At 28.6% G+C, this 12,469-nt stretch overlaps 1 protein-coding gene across 1 annotated transcript in view; it reads right to left on the bottom strand.

Annotated features, from left to right (window-relative positions):
• SI (sucrase-isomaltase) overlaps nt 1-5,822 on the bottom strand; it is an 81,162-nt gene extending 75,340 nt beyond the window's left edge. The window contains exons 1-6 of the mRNA XM_006908270.1: nt 5,705-5,822; nt 4,350-4,486; nt 2,671-2,788; nt 2,267-2,376; nt 1,185-1,336; nt 1-163 (exon numbers count right to left, since the gene is read on the bottom strand). The exon at nt 1-163 is cut by the window's left edge and continues 7 nt beyond it. Of these exons, the coding sequence (XP_006908332.1) occupies nt 1-163; nt 1,185-1,336; nt 2,267-2,376; nt 2,671-2,788; nt 4,350-4,486; nt 5,705-5,822 (798 nt within the window). The remainder of the gene's footprint in view (nt 164-1,184; nt 1,337-2,266; nt 2,377-2,670; nt 2,789-4,349; nt 4,487-5,704) is intronic.
• Nucleotides 5,823-12,469: the final 6,647 nt, after the last annotated feature.

Below are 12,469 nucleotides of genomic sequence, written 5' to 3'. Positions count from 1 at the left end.
AAGTTGATCCCGGGTGAAAATTGGCCATGTTTTCCAATTTAAATCATGACGATATCTCTTATGAATATGTTCCCCAAGACCATACATATATGTACTGGGAAGTCTGGTTGAGATCTGTAAATACTGGTCAGAGTACACCAGGGGACCAACGCTGGTATCAAACCTGCATCATGAAAGAAAGAAATAAATGATGTTTCAATAAATGAAATGTTTCATTAAATATGGGTCTACATTATCATCCAGAATATTTCATTTTAAATATGATAATCTTTAGCTGTGATCACTTCTTAGGAACACATGAATTATACCATAACCAGAACATGTTAATTCCATCAACACAATTTGCTTTATTATCACCAATATAATTCTTCGCTTGCATTCTCTCCCTTAATTTCGATCACAATCCTAAGGAAGAACTACCTTTATCAATCCCATTTTGCAAATGAGACAAATTGGGAAAATTAATTCATGTTTAACTTCAAAATCATTTTCTAAAAAGAAAAAGGTAATGTTTTATGCAAATCAAATAGATTCTAAGAGAAATGTTAAATGACAATATTTTTGTGATTTAACATAGTCAATTACAAATTATGAAAATATATTTAAGAAAATTAATTGCTTAGATTTGATTTTGACATTATTTAATTAACCTTTCTTGGAGATGCAAAAGAATTTATCTTGAAAATTAGTAAATTTCTTGCCACAAATATTCCTCAAAATACATTCATAATGGAGACGTTCAAGGATATATTTAATTTGATATATAAATAAGAAAAATCCTTAAGCATTACTATGAAAATTAGACCATCTTTGAATAGGAACTACTTGATCCTACAAATTGATCCTACAGAATACGATAAATAATAGGGAAAAGACACAATAGGGCTTCTAGGTATGTGAAAATATAGGCAAGGCTATAATTGTATCAGTGATGTTCTCCACCTTCAGCTTTGGTTGGCCCTAATATGTATATTTCCATTAACGTTCTTGCATCTTTCATCCACAGAAAACAAAACCTCTCTACCATTATATCTTTACAAATAAGCCCACCTACCCTCTTTGGAGAGAACAGTTATTCTTTCTGAAAATGACTTAAAATTAAGATGTTCCTAATTCTATGATGATAGAATAAAATTGAACAATTATTTAAAATTACATAAATGTAAAATAAGATAATTACTTACAAAGTTCTCCTATTGCTTTTTCTAATAACTTTGATGCTAAATGGATTTTCTGTAACCTGCACATCATACAAGGTACCAGAAGCTGCGGTGCCAGTAAATTCTTCTACAAATTGATGAGGAACTTCATATCTTTTATTATTCGGATCAGTAATCTGCAAATTTAAACAAGTTGGCATTAGCTGATTCAAAACTGTTATTTAACTTTCAAATTCTGAATTACTACATGCAAGTTCCTAATGGAAAGTAATAAATTTAATAATTTTATAGATGAGCTTTTAATCTAGTCATAAACTTAATTTTAATACTGTTGAACAGCTGTGCACAAAATTAATTGCATAAATTGTTAAGCAATAAATAAAATCAGTTGGTTATAAAAGTACAGTATGTAAAATAATGATTTTTAACTAATATAAAAAATAATAGCATAATAAAATATTGATTCTTTAATACTAGATTTTTGTGAATTTAATTATCCTTGTTGCTCTTCAGAGTTCATCCCTTTAGAAATCCCATAAGGATTCTGAATTTTGTTTTTTTTTTTAAATCTTTTAATTCCTGTGAAATTGTTGCTAAAAAGGAAATGTATGAAAGATATAGTGTTTTTACTTCCAAATAAAAAGACCATACTAGTAATCTACTAGTTAAAAAAAACCTCAGAAATTAGTTTCTTTAAAATCATAAATACAAATGATACCAATAAAAAGAACTACTGAGTATAAGTCATGTTTATAGAGCACAATTAACACTTTTCTCAAATTAAATGTTAAACTAGTCCTTAATCATAATCTGTAGCTGAAATAATAAAAAGTACTAAAGTTTAATTGGCATTTATTTTTCTTCAGATACTACATCAAATATTTTCCATTGACTATATTACTCAGTTCTACAAAAATACCTACCAGAGGAACTATTTCTTATGTTATGTTTGAGTAAATAGGCTCAGAGGAGTTGAGTAACTAGTCCAATTAGTCTTTTGTTTTAGAATAGATATTTCTTGAGAAAATATCTGGGTAGTATAAAGGCTGTGCTCATAACATGCCTTTTATTACTAATGCTTTTTTAAGAAACCTAAAAAAACAAACCTTGAACCGGAGACGATTGGGTGTCTGACTTTGAGTTGTTAAGAGAACACTGTTAATGTCATTTCCAAATAATGTAGGTGAAGATATCCTGTTTAAATTGGCTTCAAGTCCTTAAAGAAAGAAAAAGTTGGCATTGGTAATGCCTTTATTTATAAAGATTAATAATTATTAAATATTTTTTATTTTTATAATTTTATTGCCTTTATCACAAATAATGACCCTTTTAAATTTGGAAATACAATCGTATAAAAAATAAAGCCTTAATATAATCAATTTGAACATTCTTGTACATATACTTTCCATTCGAATCTATTTAAGATATTTTCCAAAGAAAAATTTAAAACATATATTTTTCATTCCACTTAAAATATATTATATTGGATCACCACGACAACAGTTCTCACCAGCACTTGTTGATGTAATTTTCTCAACATTATATCCGTGATTATCAGCGAAGAAGCACCAAGGAATGGCAGAGTCATTCCATGGCTTCCAGCAGCAACCTCGCATTGCACAAATGGCCTGATAAAACATTGATAAAAGGAATTAAATGATTAGTACTGTTATTGTATGCATCAGTCTTTAATTTTTAAACATTCATTCATTCAAATAAATGTTTCAATGAATGTTTAAAAAACAAGCTTATTTCTTCATAAATATAATGTGTTAAAATATCATTTTACTTGGAAGAAATATAAATATAAATATAAAAAGAGGTCTCACCATAAACCAATCCTGATGACACCTTACCTTCTAGCCTTCAGAACTGTAAGAAAATAAACGTCTATTGTTTAAGTCACCCTGTCTGTGGTATTTTATTACAGAAGCCTGAGCTGACTAATACACTCTGGGTACAATTATAGCTGTTTCTTAAAATACAGTTTTAAGTTCATTTTCATTTCTTAAATCACAAATATAAAATATATCAGCTAAAATTTGTTAAATTCCTAAGTTTAACTTGTTTCACATTGAAAACACTCTTTAGCAACCCGACATTAAAGGCTAATAGTAGGCATGAAAATCTTAGACCATTGTCCTTCAAATGTTTCCCTTTAAGATCCTAGCAACACATATTTTTTTCTAACAGAATTCTTTGATAAGCTTCAATCATTTCCTAAGGAGAATATTAGCTGAAGAGAATATGTATCCAATTTGCTCAGAGTGCTAGAGTAAACACTACGTTACTTAGCTCTTTTATCAGTTGGTAAGCAATAGGACCCATTATTCCTAACATTGTCCTAAGAAAAAATCTCATCTATTTCCAATTTTTCACAGCAAATTAATCAGAAAATTATGTTAATGATGATGTAACAATGGTAGGATAGAGCTAATAGAAAGTTTATTTCATTTAGTTATTTTGTGTGTGGTGGGGAGTGAGAGAGGTAAGATTCAAATATGCATATTTTAATATATAATGTTTAATGATATTTAATATAATTAATATATTTTAATTTATATAGATATAAAATATTATAGATATGTATATAATATATAGATATTGTAAAACATCTGTGACTATACACACACACACACACACACACACACACACATTCATTGACCTTTATTCCTATGCAGTTTCCGAAAATCAAAGAAGCATAATCTTAAGGTTACATGAATCAATTCAGCTACCATTAACTTCTTCCATTTCAGCTTTTTCTCCCAAATTACCAAATAATAAAAAATTAATAATTTTCCACAGATACTTCTGAATGCCATCATTACAGATACTCTAATGGAGTATAGATAATCTCTCTTCAGTGATCTATATTGTCAAAGGTTATACTTTTTTTATGAAGTCGATTTGAGAGGATAGAATTTTAGGAAAGTTTATAAAATTAACAATAGCTTGTTAAGCATGGAAAAATATTAACTTTAGAATTGAATAGAAATAGAGAAAAGCAAGCTCAATAATTTCTATTATGTCTCATCTGTTTATACAGACCTACAATAAAAAAATAAATGCAGCCTAATTGACGGTAACATCTTTAAAAATGTGGAATCGATCCAATATTGAGCAATTATCTTAATATAATTATTTTAATATACATCTATTCATAAAAAATATTAAAAATTTGTTGCAGACCTGTGTTGGAAATTGTTCTGGAATGCAGTTTATTCTTTCATTGAACAGATTATTTGGCTCGCTTGGACATTTTCCTAAACTAGGATACACAGTAGTTGCACGAGTGGTAGTTGGAGTTGAAGTAGAATCACTATTTTCTAGGAATGAAAAAGGTCAATAAAATAAAACATGGTATCAAATAAACTTTTTCATATTTTTAAGAAATTAAGTATTTACATTAAAAGAGTACATGAATTTGTATATAATAAAAATAAAATTAAATTTGGCATTTAAATAGAACTTAAAAATTCAGGTCCTAGTCTTCAAAAGTTAAAAATCCAAACGATATTTAAAATTTACTGTGCAGAACCCTGTTGACTACTTCTTCAGAAAAACAAAATATATTCACAGAATGTCTTGAGGTAGAATCAAAAGGAAATTATATATACATTCCCACTACATTTACAATTTGTGTTTTATAGTTGAAAAAGGAAGAAGAAACATGGATGAGAAAATAATTTAAAGAAGGAGACAAGAATTAACAGAAGAAGAGAGAAAAAATAAGAGAAATGAATAGAATAGATAGCAGGGAATGGCAGTGTAAAATGAATCCCGACTTTATATAATAAATCAGATATGGGTAAGATAAAATTGATTGCTTCACAATGTAGTGTTCTTTTAGTTTACTGGAAGAAGGTAAAACAAAAAACTAACATCAATAGAAAATGTTAACTTTGGTAACCTTGAGAATAATTTATAACACCCTTTCCAATTTTGATTTGGTCAAGAGATAATGATGAAAAAAGAGAAAGTATATTAGGTGGACCAGAGTAGTATGTATCAACTCTAAATTAAGACAGAATAATTCAGAAAAAAAAAAAAAGATAAATACCTCAAGCCCTTTTTCACCACCCTCCCCCTTTTTTTCTCATACAACTTCTCTCTGCTTAAAAAAATAAAATTGAGTCTAAGACAAAGAGGGTATTTCCCCAATATCTGCTCCTCACTTTTGCAAGTGTCTGAAGGCCAGAGTTAAAACCCACTAATTAAAAGAACTTTACTGGTTACAGTAGGTTTATTCAATCTTCCACTATTCTACCTTCCATTAACAGCTTGATCCCTTTACCTCTTTGCTATTTATTAAGCAACACAATGTAGGGAAGGCCATTAATGTCAAAGCACATAGATTCCTTAATTACAATGGCTCCTCACTGAAATAACTAGAATATAATGAAGAGAAAAATTATGTAACTTACCCAAGATCTTTCTTTACATGTTTCATCTCATATAGTTTACTTTTCCGAATCCATAACTATTATGGAGTAAATTTTATCTTAACTTCACTATAATGTGTAAATATTTTTAACATTACTTACGTTCAACAGCAGGTGTCTTGGTTGCTAAAAGAGCAACTAGGGCAATAGCTATTATAGTAACTATAGAAAAGAGGACAATCAGAGAGATTTCTAATCCACTAAATTTCTTCCTTGCCATCTAAAGAAAGAAAAAACAATGTATGTTTAAAATGTAAAAGATACATAACTACAAAAAGCCACCATAATTATCATAAAATTATATACATTTCTTTTTTTAAAAAAACTAAGCACAACACAAATAAAGCTGCAAATAGCTTTATAATATATACCGGGACAATTTTAAATAAAAGGAGTGAATTCAGGATGTGCATTATACTAGTACACAAAGATGTAAACATAAAGGAAATAAAAAATCTCCAAGAAGGTGTGCCTTGCTCTCATTTGAGCAGTTTTCAAGTCAAACAAACCTCACATTTGCACTATGTTCCTTAACTCTCACAACAGTTCAATAAAGGAGATGCTGTTATTCACATTTTAAGCATTAGGAACCTTAAACTTAGAGAAAATTAGTTATTTTCTCGGAGTCAGAAAAACCAGTTCTTCCTACTCTATTGTCTCTCAAATCTCAACAGTTTTTTTTACAAAAATATTGTGGAATGATTATAAATATAAATATGTGCAAAAGAATACAAGTATAAATATGTAAAAGAATAAATATAAAATATTATCAAAAAGAAAAAGTATATATTATATATATTAAGGAGTTATTAAAAAAACAGAATTTGAACTATATGATCTTCAAGTTCCTTCCTCAAATAACAAATAAAATATATCAAATTCTCATATCAAAAATACATATTTATTTTAAGATAACATTATACATTTGAGTTAGCATACAGAAGATATCTAAATATAGATTGAGAAGAGCTTTTCTCTAGTAATTATCTTAAAGCTTATTTGTTTTAGTTCTGAGCATCTCTCATCTTTTCTAATCTTCAAGTTTTTATAGTTTTTCTGTGTTCTGATTTTATATAAATTTTAATTCAATGGAATATACACAGATAGGAATTTGGAATATCCATTGTAAATGCTTTAAGTTGCTGGTTTTAAAATAAAATTTGGGGGGACCTCTCACACTAGTCCCTCCTCCTGTAATTTTCTATGTCAGTTCAAATATCAAGTTGTCCCAACCTAAAAACTTCTTTTCCCTCTTCCATATCTCTCTAGCACATTAATCATTCAATTAGTCCTACTGATTCTACCTCTAAAATACTTTCAGAATTATATCCTCATCCTTTCCCTATAACTGAAACTTTTTTGGATAACATGTATTTCTTAGTACATGTTATTTAATTTCTTCAATCCTTCCATATCTGCTCTTCTAGGTTAGTTCCAACTTACGTCCAGTTCAAATGCCATGTTCTTTGTGAGTCCTTCTTCACTCTTAGAGACAGAGTAAATGTATATTTTTTCCATTTACCATGGCTCATAATATATCTGTTGCAATTATTTATGCATATGTTAATGTCCTCTGTTAGACTGCTGTATTCTTAATAGCAAGAATCATGAAAGTAGTTCAGAGCCTGACATCAAGCATAAGCTTAATTTTTAAAATATGCCTTGTGAATTAATGTTTAAAAATTAACATTATATAATTAACAAATATGAAAGCTGTTTATTGCATTGGCAATTGAACATCTGAATGTAAACTTAACAGGTAATATATGAAACTGTTTTGAAAGTAAAACGATTCTTTAATGTTATATGAAAAATAACACAATTGTATTGAATTTTTAACTTTAAAATAAGTTTAAGTCTAACTCTAGGTAATACCTTAGTTTGGTATCAAGAAGCCAATAAAAATGATTATGCTTTTCTTTTGTTAATGGAAGTCTAAAAAATGCATATTGTCATGAAGCAATTGTATCTAGAAAATGAGGACAAAATTAATATACTAAAATTAAATTACTCATGTGAGTACTCATAAACAATCAGTACTAAAATTGTTCATATGTAGTAGGTGGTAATTATAGTGATCATATTTTAGATCACAGTAATTTTAAGCAAAATATTTTTGGGGAAATTATATATCAATGTCCTTTTTCTGTATATTTATTTTCAAATTAAGTAACACTTTATTAGATGGTAGTTTGATGACTGATCTTTAAAAGATTTGTTAGGAAAGATTTAATATTTTATAAATATAGCATTCTACTCTGACTATATCTTTTCTTAAATAAAATATATTTAGTCATAATTAATTTCCCTATCTTCCAAACTATTTCAGATCTTTATTTTGTTTTATATAAAGCAATTAAACTAAACCTGTTATGTTTCCACTTAAGTCTGACAAAAAGTATAATGAAGAACTGGTCAAAAAAATATTTTTATCTTAAAAAAAATTAAAAATATTTTTTCTTATTTTAGTACAAGGGGCTATATATTTGAAATGGCAAATGAAAATCTATTATCTTTGCTATTTTAAACAAGTGCAGATAGACAAAAATATTGCTACCAAAAATTAAGGGAACAAATACTTACTTGAAAACATGAAAGTAACAAAAAAAAATATTATCTATAAACTTACCTTGTTTCATAGCCTGTTCTGTTTGCTATGTTGTACCAGGCTGCCAAAGTAATAATCATGGAAAAATGCTCAGGTATATATATACTGAGCTACTCATAAAGTTTTATTGCACTCTCAACCAGCCTATCAGTACTTAATAAACTTATGTTCAAAATGCAACTGTAAAAAGCTTTGAGTCACTATCTCTCTGGGAATCTAAGTTAATTAATAACTGTGCTCTCACATAGTCTTTGATTTCTGTAAGCTATGAGCTAGACTAAAAACATAAAAATATGTATTTATATTGTTTCTCTCTTTTCAAAATTTTATTTCTTTTATTATTTGGATGTTTTCAATAAATATTTTATCTCATTGTGTGAAATTAAAAATACTGTAAACTATAATTTGGGAAAGATTTGCAGGCACTAACAAAAGATATTTCATCAAAAACAATGATTAACTAAAAGTTATCTCCTGTTTACCATTATTAATCTTAAGGTTGAAGAATTGACCAAGTCTATATTTGTAAACTGTAATTTGGGAAACATTTGCAGACACTAGTAATTAAAAGATATTTCATAAAAAGCAATGATTAACTAAAGTTATCTCCTGTGTCCCATTATTAATCTTAAAATTGAGGAATTGACCAAGTCCATTTTAAAATGTAAAAGTAGAGCTATATAAATAAGTAATCCAGAAATAAAATCACATTTTATTTATCTACATGTTTATTATATAAAGCACTAATTATAAAAATTATATTGTAAACATTTATAATTTCATATAGTAAAAATTATAGTATCGATTGTGCTACTATTTTGAGCTAGAAGAGTGTTTAAGAGCAAAGGAGTCAATATAAGAGACCTGGATACGAACGCTAGCTGTACTACATAAACACCTGAGAACCCGTGGGCAAATTTGTTAATTTCTTTAAGCCTAAGTCACTTTATCTACAAAGCAGAAATAAAAATACCGATGTAAAAGGTCATTGTGAGAAGTACATGAGATAACACAATCTATTATCATTATTGCAGCTCTGCTATCATGAAGGAAGTAAAATCAGACTCAGAAATGGTTGGTATCTGAGTTCCGCACTGAATTTGGCCACTATTTTTAAAAGAATATGTATTTTTAAAATGTGATTACACAAAATAGAGTAACTAGTTTTTTGAGGTAACCTGAGTATGAATTTAAAGAGAAACAATAAAAGAAGTGTATGCATGGATTACTACAAGACTCAGGGGAGATATAAAGGAGAACTTTCAGTATATAAAGAGCAATGATATGGAAATAAGATTAGTATCATTCTAGAATGGTCTCAATGGGCAAAACTAGTTCTATGTAATAAAAGTTATGAGTGATTTACTCTCTATACACAGAGCACACAATTATATATGTGGAAAATCTCAGTAAGTCTACCCAAATCTCCTAGAACCAAGATGTGAGTGTAGAAAGGTAATAGGAGGTAAGGTCAATACACAAAGTCAGTCATGTTCCTATATAACAATTGGAAACTGAAACTAATATATATACATATATATATATATATCTAGCGTATATATCTATAGCTATAAATAGATAGATAACTTATGACAGCATGAAAAATGAGTACTTGGGTATAAATCTAGCAAAATATATCCAGAACCTCTATCCTGAAAACAACAAAATATTAGTAAAAGTCTAAGATCTAAATAAATGGGAAGGTAAACCATATTCATGGATTACACAAGTCAATATTATGTTGCTGTTGATTCTTCACAATAAGACCTGTATATTTAATATAATCTCAATAAAAATCCCAGCGAGTAGATATAGACAAGTTGATTATAAATTTTCTGCATCAATGTATAATTTGGGATAATTTAAAAATTTAACTCACTGGAAACAGAAAACATCAAAACCAGAAAACTGACATTAGTACATCCCATCAGGAATATGTTATTATTATTAAATAAGATAGTTTCTATATCAAAATGGAGAAACGGTACACATTCTCTAGAGTGCCATTGTCTCTCTAAATTGACCATTTGATAAGAATTAGTTGTTAATGGCTTTGGTTACACTCCCCTATGATACCCCAAGTGCTTTCTCTGTTGTATGCCCTGAATGGTTAGCTAAACAGACAGTATATTTAACAACTTACTGGTAGAGTAAAAAAGCTTGACAAAAACATACCTGAATTTCACCCTCTTGTGCATTTCTTGTGCTCTAGTCTCAAAAGTAAAGGCTAGATAAGGTTGAGTGACAATAATTCAACCATAAAATCCAAGATGCTCCGTGTGTGTGTGTGTGTGTGTGTGTGTGTGTGTGTGTTCAAAAATAAATGCAAGTACTCTAAATATTATATATTATCCTTTTCTTCTTATATAGCATTTTTCATCTCTTTTAAACAGGCATTTTGGGAGAGTATGAGAAAAAGATGCTGGAGAACAAGTTCATTAGAATGTATATATTGAGTTTATGAGATGAGAAAGATACCTGAAACATTACATTGAGTGAAGTATCTTCAGTATGAGAAAACTAATATTGAGAATTTAGATTAAATTAGAAAATAGTCAAAGGTATTAATAGCCATGATAAAATTGGAGAAAAAATAAATGATTAGTCCCCTGATCTTAAAATTATTTGTGCAACTGAAAACAATAATTAAATAACAAATGAAGCATTTGATTATATTGATCTTCATGATATCCACATTTCAAAGAAACAGCTTGTCCTAATGAGCAAGCACTGGACATAAATATAACTGTCCCTAATTATAATTGACTGCTAAATAAAAATCTTTAAGGAGATGGAATTATTTGCATTTAATATAATTTTTTATCAAAAATTGCCAATACAAAACAATAAATGTATTTTCAGTTATAATTCAAGGTCATGGAAAACAACGCATTCTCTTTAGATAAAGTTTACCTTGAACTTTTTTAGAAAGTGCACATTACTAAAAAATAAGGCTAATTTCCTGTTCTTCGAAGATTTCCTATACCAAAGGGATACGGTACTTTGGGGGAGGGAGAATCATCTGTTAGGAAAAAATGAACCTAACTCATCTATAAATAAAATATTTCTCTGTATCAGTATATTACTTAAAGTATAATTAGATTTGCACCTTTGTTTCCTAGATAGAATTTTAAGGAGACCCAATATTCATTTTCTGAAAGTGGATTCTTCATATTTTTCAAGATCGTCAAGGCAATATTGAACTAAATCTTAAAAGACAGAACATCAAAAAATAATGTTTTATTGACTTTCAAAATTACTTTGGAGCTCTGTTCTTTTTTAACATTCTATCTCTCAGAGAACTCATCTTTCAGTTGTCATCTCTAAACTAAAAACTACTAAATTTGTTTTTCTAGTTTATCTTCTGACCTAAACTACAGTATGCCTAACTTTTTGCTGCATTTTTCTTGTTTCATCTTCTCAGCGAATACAATATGCCACTCTACTGTACATCTTTACTTGAATGAACTTTCATCCTTCAAAGTTAATAGTTCTGAAATCAAATTCAGCATTTTTCCTGTCAAATTTTTCCTAAAATGATCCAAGGTCTTTTAGTGTCACTATTTCTACAGCAATCATCTTCAAAATCTACCCACTATCTTCCATGTTTCAGTTCTTGAATACAGTGTTTCAATTACTTAAGCTCTTTAGGGATTTCCTCTTATCAAAATTTCTATAACCTTTTGAAAACACATTTAAGATTAGGTAAATCTTATTTTGCTCTCTAGTGGTTTCAGGTGTATAGGACTTAGCCATACTATTATGTACTAAATACCTTATCTAGATAATCTTCAATCTTACCAAACCCAGCTAAGTAGAATTTATAATTCCCACCTTCCAGATGGTTCCATTAAAACTGAGAGTAATGTCTACACCAAAATCACACAGCAAATTTGGGTTCAATTCTATTCCGATTTATAATTTGAAAAAAGTTTCTACATCATATGTTTTCTCCCTACATGTCAAGGAACATTTTGTTTTTCTTTAAACTCTACTCCATTCTGAGAACATAGCAAATACTTAATAAATAACGGTTACATGACTGGTAAGTTAATGAACATATCTTGCACAAATGAAACTACCTATTTGATGATAAGTAAACACTTGCCTGCAGGGATAATAAAATCACTGTTTACATATGAGCTTATTCTGGGTTATTTATAGTCACATAAAAGCCACTGAATCACAGATTATACACAAAGAGTAATAAAATCTGAAATCAAAAGACAGGTTGCCAAATGTCAACATGTAAAAAGTAT

This window comes from Pteropus alecto, unplaced genomic scaffold (genome assembly GCF_000325575.1).
Source record: "Pteropus alecto unplaced genomic scaffold, ASM32557v1 scaffold81, whole genome shotgun sequence".
NCBI lineage: Eukaryota > Metazoa > Chordata > Mammalia > Chiroptera > Pteropodidae > Pteropus > Pteropus alecto.
The sequence above is the reverse complement of the archived record's forward strand: the minus strand, read 5'-3'. Positions and strand labels throughout refer to the sequence as shown.